General features: G+C 41.4%; 1 protein-coding gene across 1 annotated transcript in view; it reads left to right on the forward strand.

Moving 5' to 3' along the window:
• vstm2a (V-set and transmembrane domain containing 2A) overlaps window positions 1-14,789 on the forward strand; it is a 133,521-nt gene that overhangs the window by 90,022 nt on the left and 28,710 nt on the right. Inside the window, exons 3-4 of the mRNA XM_033638207.2 lie at window positions 3,379-3,429; window positions 10,854-11,190. Coding sequence (XP_033494098.1) covers window positions 3,379-3,429; window positions 10,854-11,190 — 388 coding nt within the window. The remainder of the gene's footprint in view (window positions 1-3,378; window positions 3,430-10,853; window positions 11,191-14,789) is intronic.

A 14,789-nucleotide genomic window follows, 5' to 3' on the forward strand; every position in this document is an offset into this window, starting at 1 on the left:
ATCAAAATAAAAAGTTTTCTTTGGTTATTTTGCAACAGTCTGGTGCAGTGTGTAACTGTACCTCGATGATGGCCATCATCACTTCAGTCAGAGACTGCAGATAGAACAGATACATTCAGATGTGAGGGGTCATCAGTAGTGATGGCCAAATGAAGCCTCATGAAGCATTTTCTTTATTTTCTGAGCCCACTAGATGGCGCTTTTTGTTCATCAAAAGGCTGAAAGCACACTGAATTGCCATTCTTTGAGTCTCTCTCTCTTTAAACCATGAGCGCCATCTAGTGGGTTCAGAAAATAAAGAAAATGCTTCATGAAGCTTCATTTGGCCATCACTAGTCATCAGTAAAGACAACTACTAACTTTCCTGGACTACAGTGCTGGTAAGAATAATGAAAATTGAACGTAGAATAAAAGCAGGAAAATAAACAAAACATGAATAAAGGAGTTATTATGGGTGTGCCTTCACTGAAAACAGTAAAGAAACTATCATGGAACAAAATGAATTTGCTGATCTCGCGACCTGATTGGAGCAGGCAGGCAGTGGACCATGTGAAACACATTCATTCTTGGCACCAGGATTGCAGTATGCTACTGGATTTTTTTTTTTTTTTTTTTTTACGGCACCCCACCTTTTACAGGGGTGCATGGCGAGTCACCAAGAGTCGGCCTTAATTATGATATATTTTGCCCCCCTGAGTCAGTACGTGACACCCAGAGCAGTAATAGTCAGTACGTTCAGATGACATTAGAGAAAATTGATCCACTGTGTTAGTCCGACCAAAGCTGGATTTTTAAAATACATGTAAACATCTTAGTCTGACTGAAATCGCACTAAATCAGATTTCTCAAAGTCAGACTAACACACCCAGATAATGCGACTGGGAGTCAAATTTCTCCTTCGTGTCATACAGTCAAACTAGCCCAGGTGCTCTGAGCATGCTCCACAGTTGCTCCACAACAAAGAAGAAGCTGGTAGCAACATGGTGAAATCTACATCCAGAGCCATGCAGTTTTGGACGGACCAAATGTACAGAGCTGTAAAGTTGTCCACCATGGTAGCAGTTAGCTGCTAGCTAACCGTAGCTAACTTGTTTGTCCATTGTTTGGTCTGTGACGTAATAGGTCAACAGGAAAAAGGTCCAATACTAACAAGCTGAAAGGGGGCATATCTCCACCTATTTAAATCAATGCCCCTCCCATGCTTGTATACCCGGACAAGGACAGTAGTCCAATTAAATGGCCTAGTGGAGCTATAAGCATGTAAACGTATCGAGTGTAGCTAATTGACCATAGACCTAAATGTTAGTGATGGCCAAATGAAGCCTCATGAAGCATCTTTGTTATTTTCTGAGCCCACTAGATGGCGCTTTTTGTTAAACAAAAGGTTGAAAGCACACTGAATTGCCATTCTTTGAGCCTCTCTCTTTAAACCATGAGCGCCATCTAGTGGGCTCAGAAAATACAGAAAATGCTTCATGAGGCTTCATTTGGCCATCACTACTAAATGTAGCAGTAATATCAACGAGAAGGTTCAGTCTTACAGAGGTGATATAAAAGAGTCTCCAAATGAGAGAATGTGCTCAGTAGCTGCATAAATACAAGAAAATAACGTCACTGAGAACACAGAAAGGTTTGGATTACTTTTAACGTTTCAAGCTTTCCACGCTTCCTGAGTTAGCATCAAAAGTGTTTGCAATGATAAAAAGAATGACGAAATCAAAGCTACAAAAACAAAGTGGAGCAGGAAGATGTTCGCAGGCTGTACTTAATTATCACCAGTTAAATAATGTAGCTCAGTCGGCCTTTGATCAGTCAGAGCAGAATCCTGCTGTAATCAATGACAACATGATGCTCATGCTTTGACAGAGGCCAGTAAAGGATTTTAATGAAAACAAAGAATTAAAACCACAGTTTTGTTTTGCATTGATAACACGCTGGACTCTGGGAAAGAATAGAGATCAGCAGTATTGTGATGAGGAGCTGTTTTAACAGAATAATGAAACGTTTGAGGAGCAGTTGAACTGTCTGCCACCGTCTTCTCTGTCACTTTGTTTCTTGAACGCAGCAGCCACTAAGTGTCAACCAGAGCAGAGCATCTCTCCTCGAGTGGAACTCTAACTTTATCCTCCTCAGGTGACAGATATAGACTGCACAGCCAGCCCATATAACCACTGTGAAGTTTGTAAAAGAGGAGGCTGAAATTGATGACTTGAAGCAGTCCAACGCCAAGACTTGAGGACAATTAATCCTGCCTCCGCTGTTAAAGACGTCTCCTTGATACAATAGAGAATGCCAGGTCCATCTGTGAAGTCAAGATGTAAGAGTCATGCATACATGCAGACAGAGAAAGCTATGGCTCCTAATTCTGCTCATTAATCACCTGTCTGCTGAACATCCTCCAGGGAAAAGTGCCCAGTTCCTCCGAGGTAATTACAGCACTTGAAGGAACGCTCTCTGCTGCAAATGCTCATAAGTAGCCATCTTATTCCTCTCCCACCCTTCCTCTTTTTGTCTCAGCCGTGGTGCTTCCACGTCCTCTGGAGAAACTTCCTCCTCCTCCTCCTCCTCCTCCTCCTCCTCCTTCTCCTCCCCTCATGCCTTTCTCCCGCACTGCTCTTGCTCCTCTTCAGCTTTGTAGTCAGCAGACTTTTTTTATTTTCCGGGCACACATCCATTTGGCGTCCGATGTGAGATAAATAAATTATGGCCTCTAAAATCAATGCCCAGTCCACGATGTAGGCTGTAGGCTTAGTGCTTGCCACCGTGCTAGAATTATGCCACCAGGGCTCAAACGGGCATTTCTCGAGCTGCTGTTCAGGACTTTTTGTGCCTTGAATTTCTTTTACTGGAAAGCTATTCCAGGCCTTCTGACATTTTATTATTTGTCATAAGTTTTCATGGATAATATAACTTTTACTGCAGAGAATGATGGAGGTTTTGAGGCGTAATTTGTCTCCGGAAGCTGTTAGTTTGTCACACAGCATCATGGTCTGAATTTTCCCTCTTTATTCACTGCAGCATCTGGAAACTGTCTTTAATTTCTCTTCAGAACCACTCAAAGATTCTAAAAATAAATCAAAAACAGTGGCAAGAGCAGCATCTTTGTGCATTTATTTTTAAAGGCAGAGCAGTGGCGATGCAGTCGCTCAGTCTGTAAACTGTGTGTTGATGTCGGAATGAAAGATTTATAACCATCAGGGATAGATGATGCCTCTTTTTTTTAAAGTTGTCGTAGTAGTCTGGTAGCTGGTTTCAGGGAGGCTGACACTCGACTTGCGTAACATACGTATTTGAATGTGTCCTCAGCATGGCTCTGTGAGAGCTACTATCACTCTGCTAATGCTCCCTCTCTCCTCCTCTTCCTCTCTGTGTTCCCAGATGGAGATGATACCGGAGCCTGATCCTGACGACGAGGGCACAAAAATAAGTGTAAGTTGAAGAGCTTGCATGTATCCCTGGTTGCCACCTAGCGCTTCACAAACCGTGGGCCGTCGCCGTCGTGACGCAAGTTGGCAGCGTGTCATTCGGAGCAAACACAACAGCGGCTGATTTCCCCCAATAATACACCTTCAGCCGCAGAAAAGAGCTAATCAGTGAAATCAGTGGCAGTGTATTATTACTGTCAGAGTGCTTCCCTTCCTGCGCTCATGCCCCGCCAACCATTCTGCCCCTTTTTCCTGTCACTCTGCATGTGCACTCTGTTCCCAGTGCACCACACAGCACACATCCCCCGTGTGACCTCACTGGAGTCCTCAGATGGTCACACAGTCAATGTAATGTGACACATCTGAGGTCAAGGTCACCTATATCTGTCACCGATGTCTTATAAGGGTATATTATGGTTGATTATAAACTGGGTCATCATTAGTTATTAAAACACACGGACGGTATTTTTTCATCTGCGTGATATTGCAAAAATTAGGCCTATCCTGACCTGCAAAGATGCAGAAAAATTGGTCCACGCTTTTGTTACCTCAAGGCTGGATTACTGTAACTCTCTATTATCAGGTAGCTCTAGTAAGTCCTTAAAAACTCTCCAGCTAATTCAGAATGCAGCAGCACGTGTACTAACAGGAACTAAGAAACAAGATCATATTTCTCCTGTTTTAGCTTCACTGCACTGGCTCCCTGTAAAATCCAGAATTGAATTTAAAATCCTACTGTTAACTTATAAAGCTCTAAATGGTCAAGCTCCATCATATCTCAGTGAGCTCATAGTGCCATATTATCCCACCAGAACACTGCGCTCTGAGAACGCAGGGTTACTCGTGGTCCCTAAAGTCTCCAAAAGCAGATCAGGAGCTAGAGCCTTCAGCTATCAGGCTCCTCTCCTGTGGAATCATCTTCCTGTTACGGTCCGGGAGGCAGACACCGTCTCCACATTTAAGACTAGACTTAAGACTTTCCTCTTTGATAAAGCTTATAGTTAGGGCTGGCTCAGGCTTGCCCTGTACCAGCCCCTAGTTAGGCTGACTTAGGCCTAGTCTGCCGGAGGACCCCCCTATAATACACCGGGCACCTTCTCTCTCTCTCTCTCTCTCTCTCTCTCTCTCTCTCTCATCCTATTACTGCATCTTGCTAACTCGGCCATTCTGGATGTCACTAACTCGGCTTCTTCTCCGGAGCCTTTGTGCTCCACTGTCTCTCAGATTAACTCATATCACAGCGGTGCCTGGACAGCGTGACGTGTGTGGTTGTGCTGCTGCCGTGGTCCTGCCAGATGCCTCCTGCTGCTGCTGCCATCATTAGTCATTAGTCATACTTCTACTGTTATTATACACATATGACTATTGTCACACATGTATACTGCCAGATATTAATACATACTTTCAACATATTGTACCACAGTAGCCAGAACTATAACTTTTTATTACTTTCAATAATGTTGTAAGCTACTGTCATTACCTGCGTCTCTCTCTCTGTCTCTCTCTCTCTCTGTCTCTCTCTCTCTCTCTCTCCCTTTCTCTCTGTCTCATTGTGTCATGCGGATTACTGTTAATTTATTATGCTGATCTGTTCTGTATGACATCTATTGCACGTCTGTCCGTCCTGGAAGAGGGATCCCTCCTCAGTTGCTCTTCCTGAGGTTTCTACCGTTTTTTTTCCCCGTTAAAGGGTTTTTTTTGGGGAGTTTTTCCTTATCCGCTGCGAGGGTCCTAAGGACAGAGGGATTTCGTATGCTGTAAAGCCCTGTGAGGCAAATTGTGATTTGTGATATTGGGCTTTATAAATAAAATTGATTGATTGATTGATTGATTGTAAAGTAATGGCACAGATCAAGGAGCATGTGTTTATTACCCTGTCTGACTTCTTTGTCACCCTGTAGCTGCATGCCTGGATTTAAGAAATTACTCAGTATGATGGGCCTCATTCACCAACCGTCGTCATGGAGAAATTCCTTCCAAAAACCCACTTTTTTTTTTTTTTTACAAAGATTTTTACATTCACTAATGTTTTCTTATTTGGGATTTGTTCTTGGGCAGGGACAGAATCTACTTATGCAAATTTTAGATATGACATTTGTGCAGATTATTGAGTTAATGTGTTTTCTTCAGTCTCACAGTTGTAAAAATGTTGTTGAGATAGATTTAAATTCCAATAATATTTTTACCATTTCTAAAAAAATTGAAATAATTATTTTCATTATTTTATGAAATATTATAGTCTTTAAAAGAAAACAAAAAAACCCTTGGAAACCATGCTATCTAATGAAGTCTTTACCTACAGAACTCAAATTAGATCCTGATTTAGATCCATTTAAACTCAAACTGAAACAGTTTTTTTTAAGAGGAATCAAGGTTGTTGTACTACTGTTGTTGCTGAGTCTTTTATATCTTAAAGGGGAACTAATGTTTTTTTCAACCTGGGCCCTATTTTCTGATCTACTTTTGTCTAAATGAGTGATAGGATGTTCAGTATGTGACATTTCTCCAGTATGAAGCTAGGGCTGACCTGCCTGCAGCCTGTGAGCACGCACTATATTAAATAATAGGGCACTCAGACAGCGTCAAACAACGTCAAAATACATCCACTAAAAGTGCATTTTTTCCACACAGATAGGCTCGGATTGTTAGTATAATTATCTGACGACAGAACGGAAAGGAGAAATGAACGTGTGTGTTTACCTTTAGCTGGATTCAGACATGTTCCTCTGCCTGTTGCTGCTCCCTCTCTGTCTCCTCGTCCGCTCTTCAGTTTCAATGAGCTCTGCGTCCGTGTACATCCGTGTACTCCGTGTTCAAATAAAAATTCAGCCATGACTACTCCAAACAGAGTAACTCCTCGCGTTTGTAAGGTCACTCCAGCGGTAACTTCCTGCAACAACTCAAATCTCGCGAGACGTGAGATTTCAGAGCCAGACTTTCAATCTGAGTGAGTGTTTTGACTTGCCACAACAAACATGTCTGAATTTATACCCGATTTTGACCAACTGGATCTGGATGAGCCATTTGAATTTGATGAGCGCCCGTATTTATTTGAACACGGAGTACATGGACGTACACGGACGCAGAGCTCATTGAAACTGAAGAGCGGACGAGGAGAGAGAGGGAGCAGCAACAGGCAGAGGAACATGTCTGAATTCAGCTAAAGGTAAACATACACGTTCATTTCTCCTTTCCGTTATGTTGTTGGATAATTATACTAACAATCCGAGCCTATCTGTGTGAAAAAAATGCACTTTTAATGGATGTATTTTGATGTTGTTTGACGCTGTCTGAGTGCCCTATTATTTAATAAAGCGCGCACTCACAGGCTGCAGGCAGGTCAGCCCTAGCTTCATACTGGAGAAATGTCACATAATGAACATCCTATCACTCATTTAGACAAAAGTAGATCAGAAAGCAGGGCCCAGGTTGAAAAAAACATTAGTTCCCCTTTAAGGCCCAGCTAGGGACGAGCATTGCAAATTAGCGTGGCTATAAATGCTGTGGCGTGTGGCATTCATGTATGCTACATACTTGTCCCTGTACAAATAAGCATTAAATAAATAATAATTAGTAATTGATCACATTATTAATAGGCTCAGTAGACTTATAGACCTACTCACGCAGTGGTATATTTACTGCTGCTGCGAGATGTTGCAGATCCTGAGGAGGGAACACACCTTCCAGCATCATGTATATCTAGAAGGTGACAAGGGTAAGCCTGTGCCCCTCCACTGTCAGTGTCACTCTTCTTTTTTTGGCCTCAGTTTGAGATCCAATCTTTTATTTTTTACTTAATCGGTTGTGTGCCTTTCTTCAGATACAGCAATCACTGAAGTACAAGCATCCCGTGCATCTTTTTTGTGTTGTTTCAAATCCACTGCTGATGCTACTCAATATGACCTCTCATTTGGCATTCACTTCCTGCAGCACCTCTATTTCAGAACTACTGAAGTGTTTTTAACGTTTGGAGTTCAGTGCTCCACTCGTTTCAGTCTTTTGCTTGGGTGTTCTTGACACAACTCTCTGTTTCAGCTTTCAGTTTCTATGTGTGCACACCATAGACTGTATGTACAGATGGATGACATGGCAGCTCCCCAAAAGTGAAGCCAAAACATCTCAATCGCCCCCTGGTGGCTGTCTGCAGTACAGGTCATAAACTCCGCCCCCGCTATGATAGTCGCCAACCTAAAAACTCAACGTCAGTCGGTGTGTTCACAATCAGTGGCACTGCTCATGATTGGTCAGATGGGTATATGGACAGGAATTATACCACAGAGACTGCTACTAAACAGACTCTGGCTCCAAACGCTGTCACCAGCACAACATGGCAGCAGCCGTATGTGGGGTGTTTTGGCTTCATTTTTGTACAGTGGGAGGACGTGGAGACACCTTGTCTATCTTAAATATAGTCTTTGGTGCACAGGCCCTGCAGTTTCATACCCTTTTATGGGGATTGGCAGTGCATTTGCATATGCTAGTTAGCATCATCTGACATGTCCTTTTAATTAATATGGACAAGGGGGTTTATCAGTTTAAGGACACAGGTGTGAACAATCCTGCAGTTCAAGGACACAGCATACATTTGACATTTTAGGACCTTTCTTGAGAACAAATTTAAGATAAAACTTAGGATGATATTGGTGACTGAGGTCCATTGTTTTATATTATACTATTATGTTTTAAATATAAAATCAATCTGCAAAGTCGAAAAATGAACGTACTGTATCACTGAACCAAAACCACAACCTTTCTCTAACAAGTTTGTTGTTTGTTTTGGTGTCTAAACTTAACCACACAGAGCTCAGGATGCAAACCTCAGTCTCAAACGTCAAAGTGATGTGCTTTGTTTGCCCACTATATACCTCCCTATGACCTCACTGAAGCAATGACCTCAGTGAGGCAGCACTGTGTGAATTAGCAAAAAAGGATTCCAGTGAACATAATTCAAGCCTGAATTGGCATGTTTCCTGTAAAAGTATTTTTTATTTAGTTGCATAGAAACTTCATTTTAAGGAGACGGTTTTGGCACATGTCAGCAAAAATCTGACAAGTACCACTAAATATTTATACTGGTCCCACCAGTTCGGCTGTCCTGATTAACATCCATGGGCAAGTGAGCTTGCTGTGCTGCTCTTGGAGCTGTACAGGCCACAGTGGATCACTTCTTCACCCCTTATTATAGTAATGAATTCATACATGCACAGCTGTGGATTGTAGACTCACTCCCAGATCAGAATTTAGTTGTTAAATGCTTAATTTTTTCACCGTTTGACATTTAATACATAATGCCTCAGTTCTCTTTTGAACTTTGATCATGGCTTGTTTAGTCACAAATATGTGATGTTATAGAGACATGCTTAAGATGTGACACCAGGTTTTCTAGGGCCGTGCCAATTTAGTCACATGTTTAACCAACCAACCAGTTTCTAAGCTGACTTTACAGAAAATGTATTCTATTACAGTACAGGTACTGTTGAAATTGCGATATCAAATTACACACATGTACTGTGATGGAGGATTTAATTCAGATTGCCCATCTTAAGACTCCAGACAATATTTTGCACGAAAGCTAGTAAGCAAAATATACTGACATCATCACTATCAGGTAGTGATGGCCAAATGAAGCCTCATGAAGCATTTTCTTTATTTTCTGAGCCCACTAGATGGCGCTTTTTGTTCAACAAAAGGTTGAAAACACACTGAATTGCCATTCTTTGAGCCTCTCTCTTTAAACCATGAGCGCCATCTAGTGGGTTCAGAAAATAAAGAAAATGCTTCATGAAGCTTCATTTGGCCATCACTACTATCAGGTATAAAAAGGTGGTGCGAGCCCTAAAGGTTCACCACAAGATGGGAAAAAAAATGTATATGCTTATTGCACACAATTAAGAACCACTGTTAATCCTGACCTGAGCACCTAGCAGTATATTTTGAACAGGAAGTTCAACCCAAAATCAAAAACACATATTTTCCCTCTTATCTGAAAAGAGTTTTGGTCAGTGTGTGTTGTTTTGGTGTGAGCTGCTGAGTGTCTGCCTTTATTCCATTTAATGGAACGAAATGGCACTCAGCTCAGAAAAAGTCAACAGCAATGTCTCGTTCCAGAAATCATAACATTAGTCAAGATAATCCACAAACTTAGTTGTGAGCAGTTTCATGTAGGAACCTTTTCCTTTCTGCTAAATTACACCTGCCAGCTGTATCACCATGCAGAAGGAAGCGCGCTTCCCCACACGGACAAAAGGTTTGTGGTCGTGACAGCATGACATGTCAGCATTAATGGCATCCTCCATGGCTGAGCTGCAACATTAGCCAGGACTGTGGTGCTAAATGAGCTAGCAGTAGATGCTACCTGCTGTGTGGTATTAAGGTTGATGGGTGTTACTGCTCAAAACAAGGTCTGTGGATTATCTTGAATAAATGGGTCATGGTTTCTGGAACGAGACATTGCTGTTGAGTTTTGGAAATTTATTCTTTGGCACTTTGAGCACCACAAGCTGAGTGTCATCTAGTTCCACTGTATGGCAAAAAGGTAGACATCTCCACGACCCATAACTCCAACACTCAGCAACTCACACCAAAACAATCTAGACTGATAAATAGCGCAACAGGTACTGACACACCGAGCCAATGGTTGGCCATCGGTCAATGCCGGGCCATCAGTGAGCATCTGTTGCTCTAGTTTTTGTGGCCCCTCCTGCTACTAGTTTGCCTTTGTTGGCAGCTCAGTGCACAAGCAGGAAAAGAAAGTGCGGAAAGCAAACAAAAAACTTAAGTCCCGAGGGCGGGAGATCAAAACAAACTTGTCATGTTAGGTAAGATTATTTTTTTAGCCACTTAGCTCTTTAGCACAGACGGTTCATAATTGATTGTTGCTAGCACACAACAAATATCCTTTATTCTTTCAACATGGTGTTGAATTGTTAACGTGCTAACTGGCTAACGAACGTCTTAAATTCATCCTGTTGGTCTTCCAGTTTCCCTTTTTGAATGACTGATAAAGACTATAGCCACTTGCTAGTATAGAAAGTTACTTCCTCTCATGCAGGGGCAGAACGTGGCCATTAGCTGTAGTCTTTGCAGTCTCTTCAACTTTTTGTCCAAGACACAGACGACGTAAGGCAATGCAACAGTCGGCATTTGTTGCCACTAGTTCTTCACTGTTAGTTTGAAGTATCTGGTCCTTAAGATGAAAATGATGTATTTTTGATTTTAGAGTGAACTGTCTCTTTAAACTGTCATTATCATTTCCACCTCTGTATATGTTTATATCCATGAGTCAGACTTCCTCTGAATGTGTACGCCAAATGTCTCACAGTCATGTAGCATGTTGAAGAAGTGGCATAATGCATCATAAAACCTTGTGATGTTCCATCATGCCGTCCAGTGTTATGACACTGTGATCTCTTTCAATCACTCTAACAGACAGTGAAAGTCCAGGGCAACGACATCTCACACAAGCTGCAGATCTCCAGAGTCAGCAAGAGCGACGAAGGACTGTACGAGTGCCGGGTGACACGAGCTAACTACGGAGAGATTGTGGAGTACAAAGCCCAAGCTTGGCTGAAGGTCAATGCCACGGCCAGGCCACGACGACCACTGCTGCCTCCCAAGAAAAGCTCCCCGCTGCACCTGACAGACAAGAAGCCGAGAAAGTCCAGTTCACCTCTGGGTCAGGACAGCATGAGTTCAGACCAGAGGGTGGCCTCCACCTCCACCTCTCACACATCCTCCAATACAGCTAAACACAACCCCGGCTCAGGTAAGGCCCCTGGGCGAGGGTTACATAATGAGGTAACACAAAAAAAGACTCATGTAGTCTAGAGATTTTACCAGCAGCGTATTGTCTGGTCTGCAACCTTTGATATGTTTGAGACGTTTGTGAGTCATCTGTCTGAAAAAGGTTGTTTGGTTGAGATCCAGAACAACCAGCATCTGACCTCAGCATGTATTCACAAAGCAGTCAAGTGAAAAATGGTAACTTCACAAAACAGGCCTGCCTCGTAAAAAGGTAGTCTGAAAGAGACTGAGGTGCCTGCGTCATTCACTCTCATGATTGACCCTGTGGATCCAAGGGAATAGAATATCCAGCATCTGGTGACTGTGAACAGTTAAACAGACTGTGTGGAGAGTCTCACTGAAATATCAGTGCAGATTTTGCAGGACAAGAGTACAAGCAGGAAAATGTGATTTGTAAGCCAGAATTCAGAAAAGTTGGCCGAGTATTTGACGAGTGTTTTGTATTCATCAACGACCCTATCAGCCTGCCAAAGTGTAGCATAACCTTTGATCACAACACAACAGAAATGCACCGTATTTTTTTACCATTTGCCCATTCACAATACTGATAGCCCATCCAACTGTTGACATTTTGCCGTGCTGAAGTCGTCCTGCCAAGATGTTGGTATGGTTTCCTGGTGGGGGTTGTACAGTTCAGGGAGCATAGAATGCTGTTAGCTAGCCCTCTGTCACACATAACTTTCCGGTAACGTCACAGTAAGCTGTCGTTTGAGTATTTGCACATTGAAAAGGTCACAACGAGCATGAAAAGTCAAAGGTGAATCTGATTGAACTTTGAGTGCAGCTGTGGTCTGTAAATGGCTTCAGGACTGTGTGCGGAGTGCCATAGGGTCTGTTTTGGGGCAGTCTCTTTCTGAAGGTCTCGGTCTTGTCTCAGATTCAACCACATTTTTACTCGGTCATGTCTTGGCATCGGACAAAGAGGACTCTAGACTTAGATACTTTTATTTCTATACTAATCAAGACCACAGCTGTGGGTGTATCACTAAATTGCCTGTGCAAAAAAGAAGTGCTGAGCAAGGACTATTAACCCTTTTAGAGCTGTCTTCCCCACGACAGCCGTAGGGGATTGTTGTTTGCATTATTCTGTTTAGAAAGCTCTAAAATAAGAGCCATTACAGCTTAAGTATTCTTTTGTTGCAGCAGAAAACTAAGGCTTCTGTCATTAACATCATCATATCATGACCCTACCTTACGAGCTGTTAAAACATGTTATTTTGCCATAACTATACCAGTATTTCCACATAATGGCCACAGGAGATTGTTGTGAGCGCAATCCTGTACATAGCAATCTAAAATAGCCGATAATAGCCAGAGCATTACATTCTATTTGCAGCAGAAAGCTGGCTCTTTTCACTTCAGTACCTTATGTTACCTTACCTTAGGTGTGGTTTAAACGTAGCATTTCACAGATATTATGCTGGAATTTCCCTTTAATTGCTGCAGGAGATCACTGTTTGCATAATCCTGAATATATTGATCTAAAATAAAAACTGTGATAGCTGAAACATTCATTCTTTTTGCCACAGAAGGCTAAAGCTTGAGTCTTGGGTGTCATCATGTTGTGGCTCGTAATGACGTCATTAAACGTGTGGTGGCGCCAGTGGAATGAATGATGAATCCATCGCAGCGCCTTTACACTTTGTTCATAGACATTAGCATATCTCAAAAACTAAATAATGTGCATATCAAAAAAAAAAAAAAATTGGACCATTGGAAAATATTTTGTATATGTTTCTACATTTAAAAATATTTTTGATCAATATGTTTTGTTTTTTCTTTTTTTTTAAAAAAAAAAAAAAAAAATCTGATTTAAAAAAAAAAAGGTAGATTTTTTTTTTTTTTTTTTTTCAGTTTCACTTTTAACATTTATTATGGTTTATCAACTTACATAACTGCTTAGATTGCAAAGAATTTAGGGATATGAAGCATATGAAGATGCCAAAAAAGCAAAACTACCAATGTAGGCACTGGCGGCACATTTCTATTGCAGAGTTCAAAGGATTAAGTTGATTTCAGCTCCTTGATGTTTGTATTTTTTGCTCATACAATAAAAGAGATGAATTAGAGGAAATTAATTTGTTTTCTGGGGGTGTTCTTAGGGAATGTGGGTCTTTCAGATCGAATTGAGGAGTGTCTGTTGTTTGTATGTTCCTCATTTTATGATGCAGTGTGTGTGTCCTGCAGTGCGGGACTCATACTGGTCTGGTCTTGATCTTCGCTTGGTCTCAACCTTTCAGAGTCTTTGTCTTGTCTCGGTCTTGATACACTTTGATCTAGGTCATGACTTGGTTTCGGTTTAGGTGGTTTTGAATGCAACACTGGTTTGGGGCACAGCTGATCCATATGAGTCCATCTATGTGACAACGTAAAATAATAATAGATATAAAATGTGGATTTTGTGAAGACATTGTGCACATAGAAAATATACAAAGGCCGAATCATTTGGATTCGTTATATTCTGCAAAGCTAGACAGGCAGCGGTTGGTTTTCGTCCATCTAATGTGTGAGGATCCTTGGGTTCAGTGTGAATATCATAGTGTTTGGTGGCTGATACTAGTGATGGCCAAATGAAGCCTCATGAAGCATTTTCCTTATTTTCTGAGCCCACTAGATGGCGCTTTTTGTTCAACAAAAGGATGAAAACACATTGAATTCTTTAAACCATGAGCGCCATCTAGTGGGCTCAGAAAATAAAGAAAATGCTTCATGAGGCTTCATTTGGCCATCACTAGCTGATATAAAGATAAGTTTACTGTATATTCTGACCACAAATTGTAAAAACAGTGGAAACTGCTTAGTTATCACGTATGTTCCGGTCAAATTGATCACTATAAGCAGATAATTATTATAACTGATCATGGAGACTAACATCTAATTGACATTTGTACATTTATAACATGAATATAAAGTAATGAAACAGACATATATACCATGTCAGCCCATTTCTTACCACAATTTTCTCTCTCTTTTAAAACCTGTCTTTGGAAACTTTGAATTAGCCTTTCCCCTCACCAACGGACCCACTTCAAGGAGGCATTACATGACCAGGCATTATCAGTCCAATTGATGAGGGCGGGTTGACTTTTCCTGTTGTTTGACTACACAAGGTTGCCTGAGGAACACCACGTTTCACTGCTACATCTCGTTGGCTCTTTTTTGGCAGTTGGTCATAAGCTTTAAGGAGACTACGATTTTCATGGAGAGAGAATTACTTTCTTTTTCCCGTCATGATTTCAATGCGCAATCAGCAGCAGCCTCAGGTGGCCAGCCAAAGGATCATAATAGTATTACTGTAGTGAAAAAAAACACCTTTCCACGTGTTGTCATGTATGAAAAGACTCGAAATGAACACTGTAAATACTATACTCAAATTAAACAGAATTTGTATGTGCATATTATATGGGAATAATTCTGTCCAAAGCTTTTTTTAACCACATAAGCAGTAAATCACAAGAAAGAAAGAAAGAAAGAAATAAAGAAAGAGACGAGAGTCAAGATATTCAGTTCATCTTCATTCCAAGGTCACTGCTTTGTCATGCCTCTCTGCATCTTGTAGCG

Source organism: Epinephelus lanceolatus, chromosome 20 (assembly GCF_041903045.1).
Source record: "Epinephelus lanceolatus isolate andai-2023 chromosome 20, ASM4190304v1, whole genome shotgun sequence".
Lineage (NCBI taxonomy): Eukaryota > Metazoa > Chordata > Actinopteri > Perciformes > Serranidae > Epinephelus > Epinephelus lanceolatus.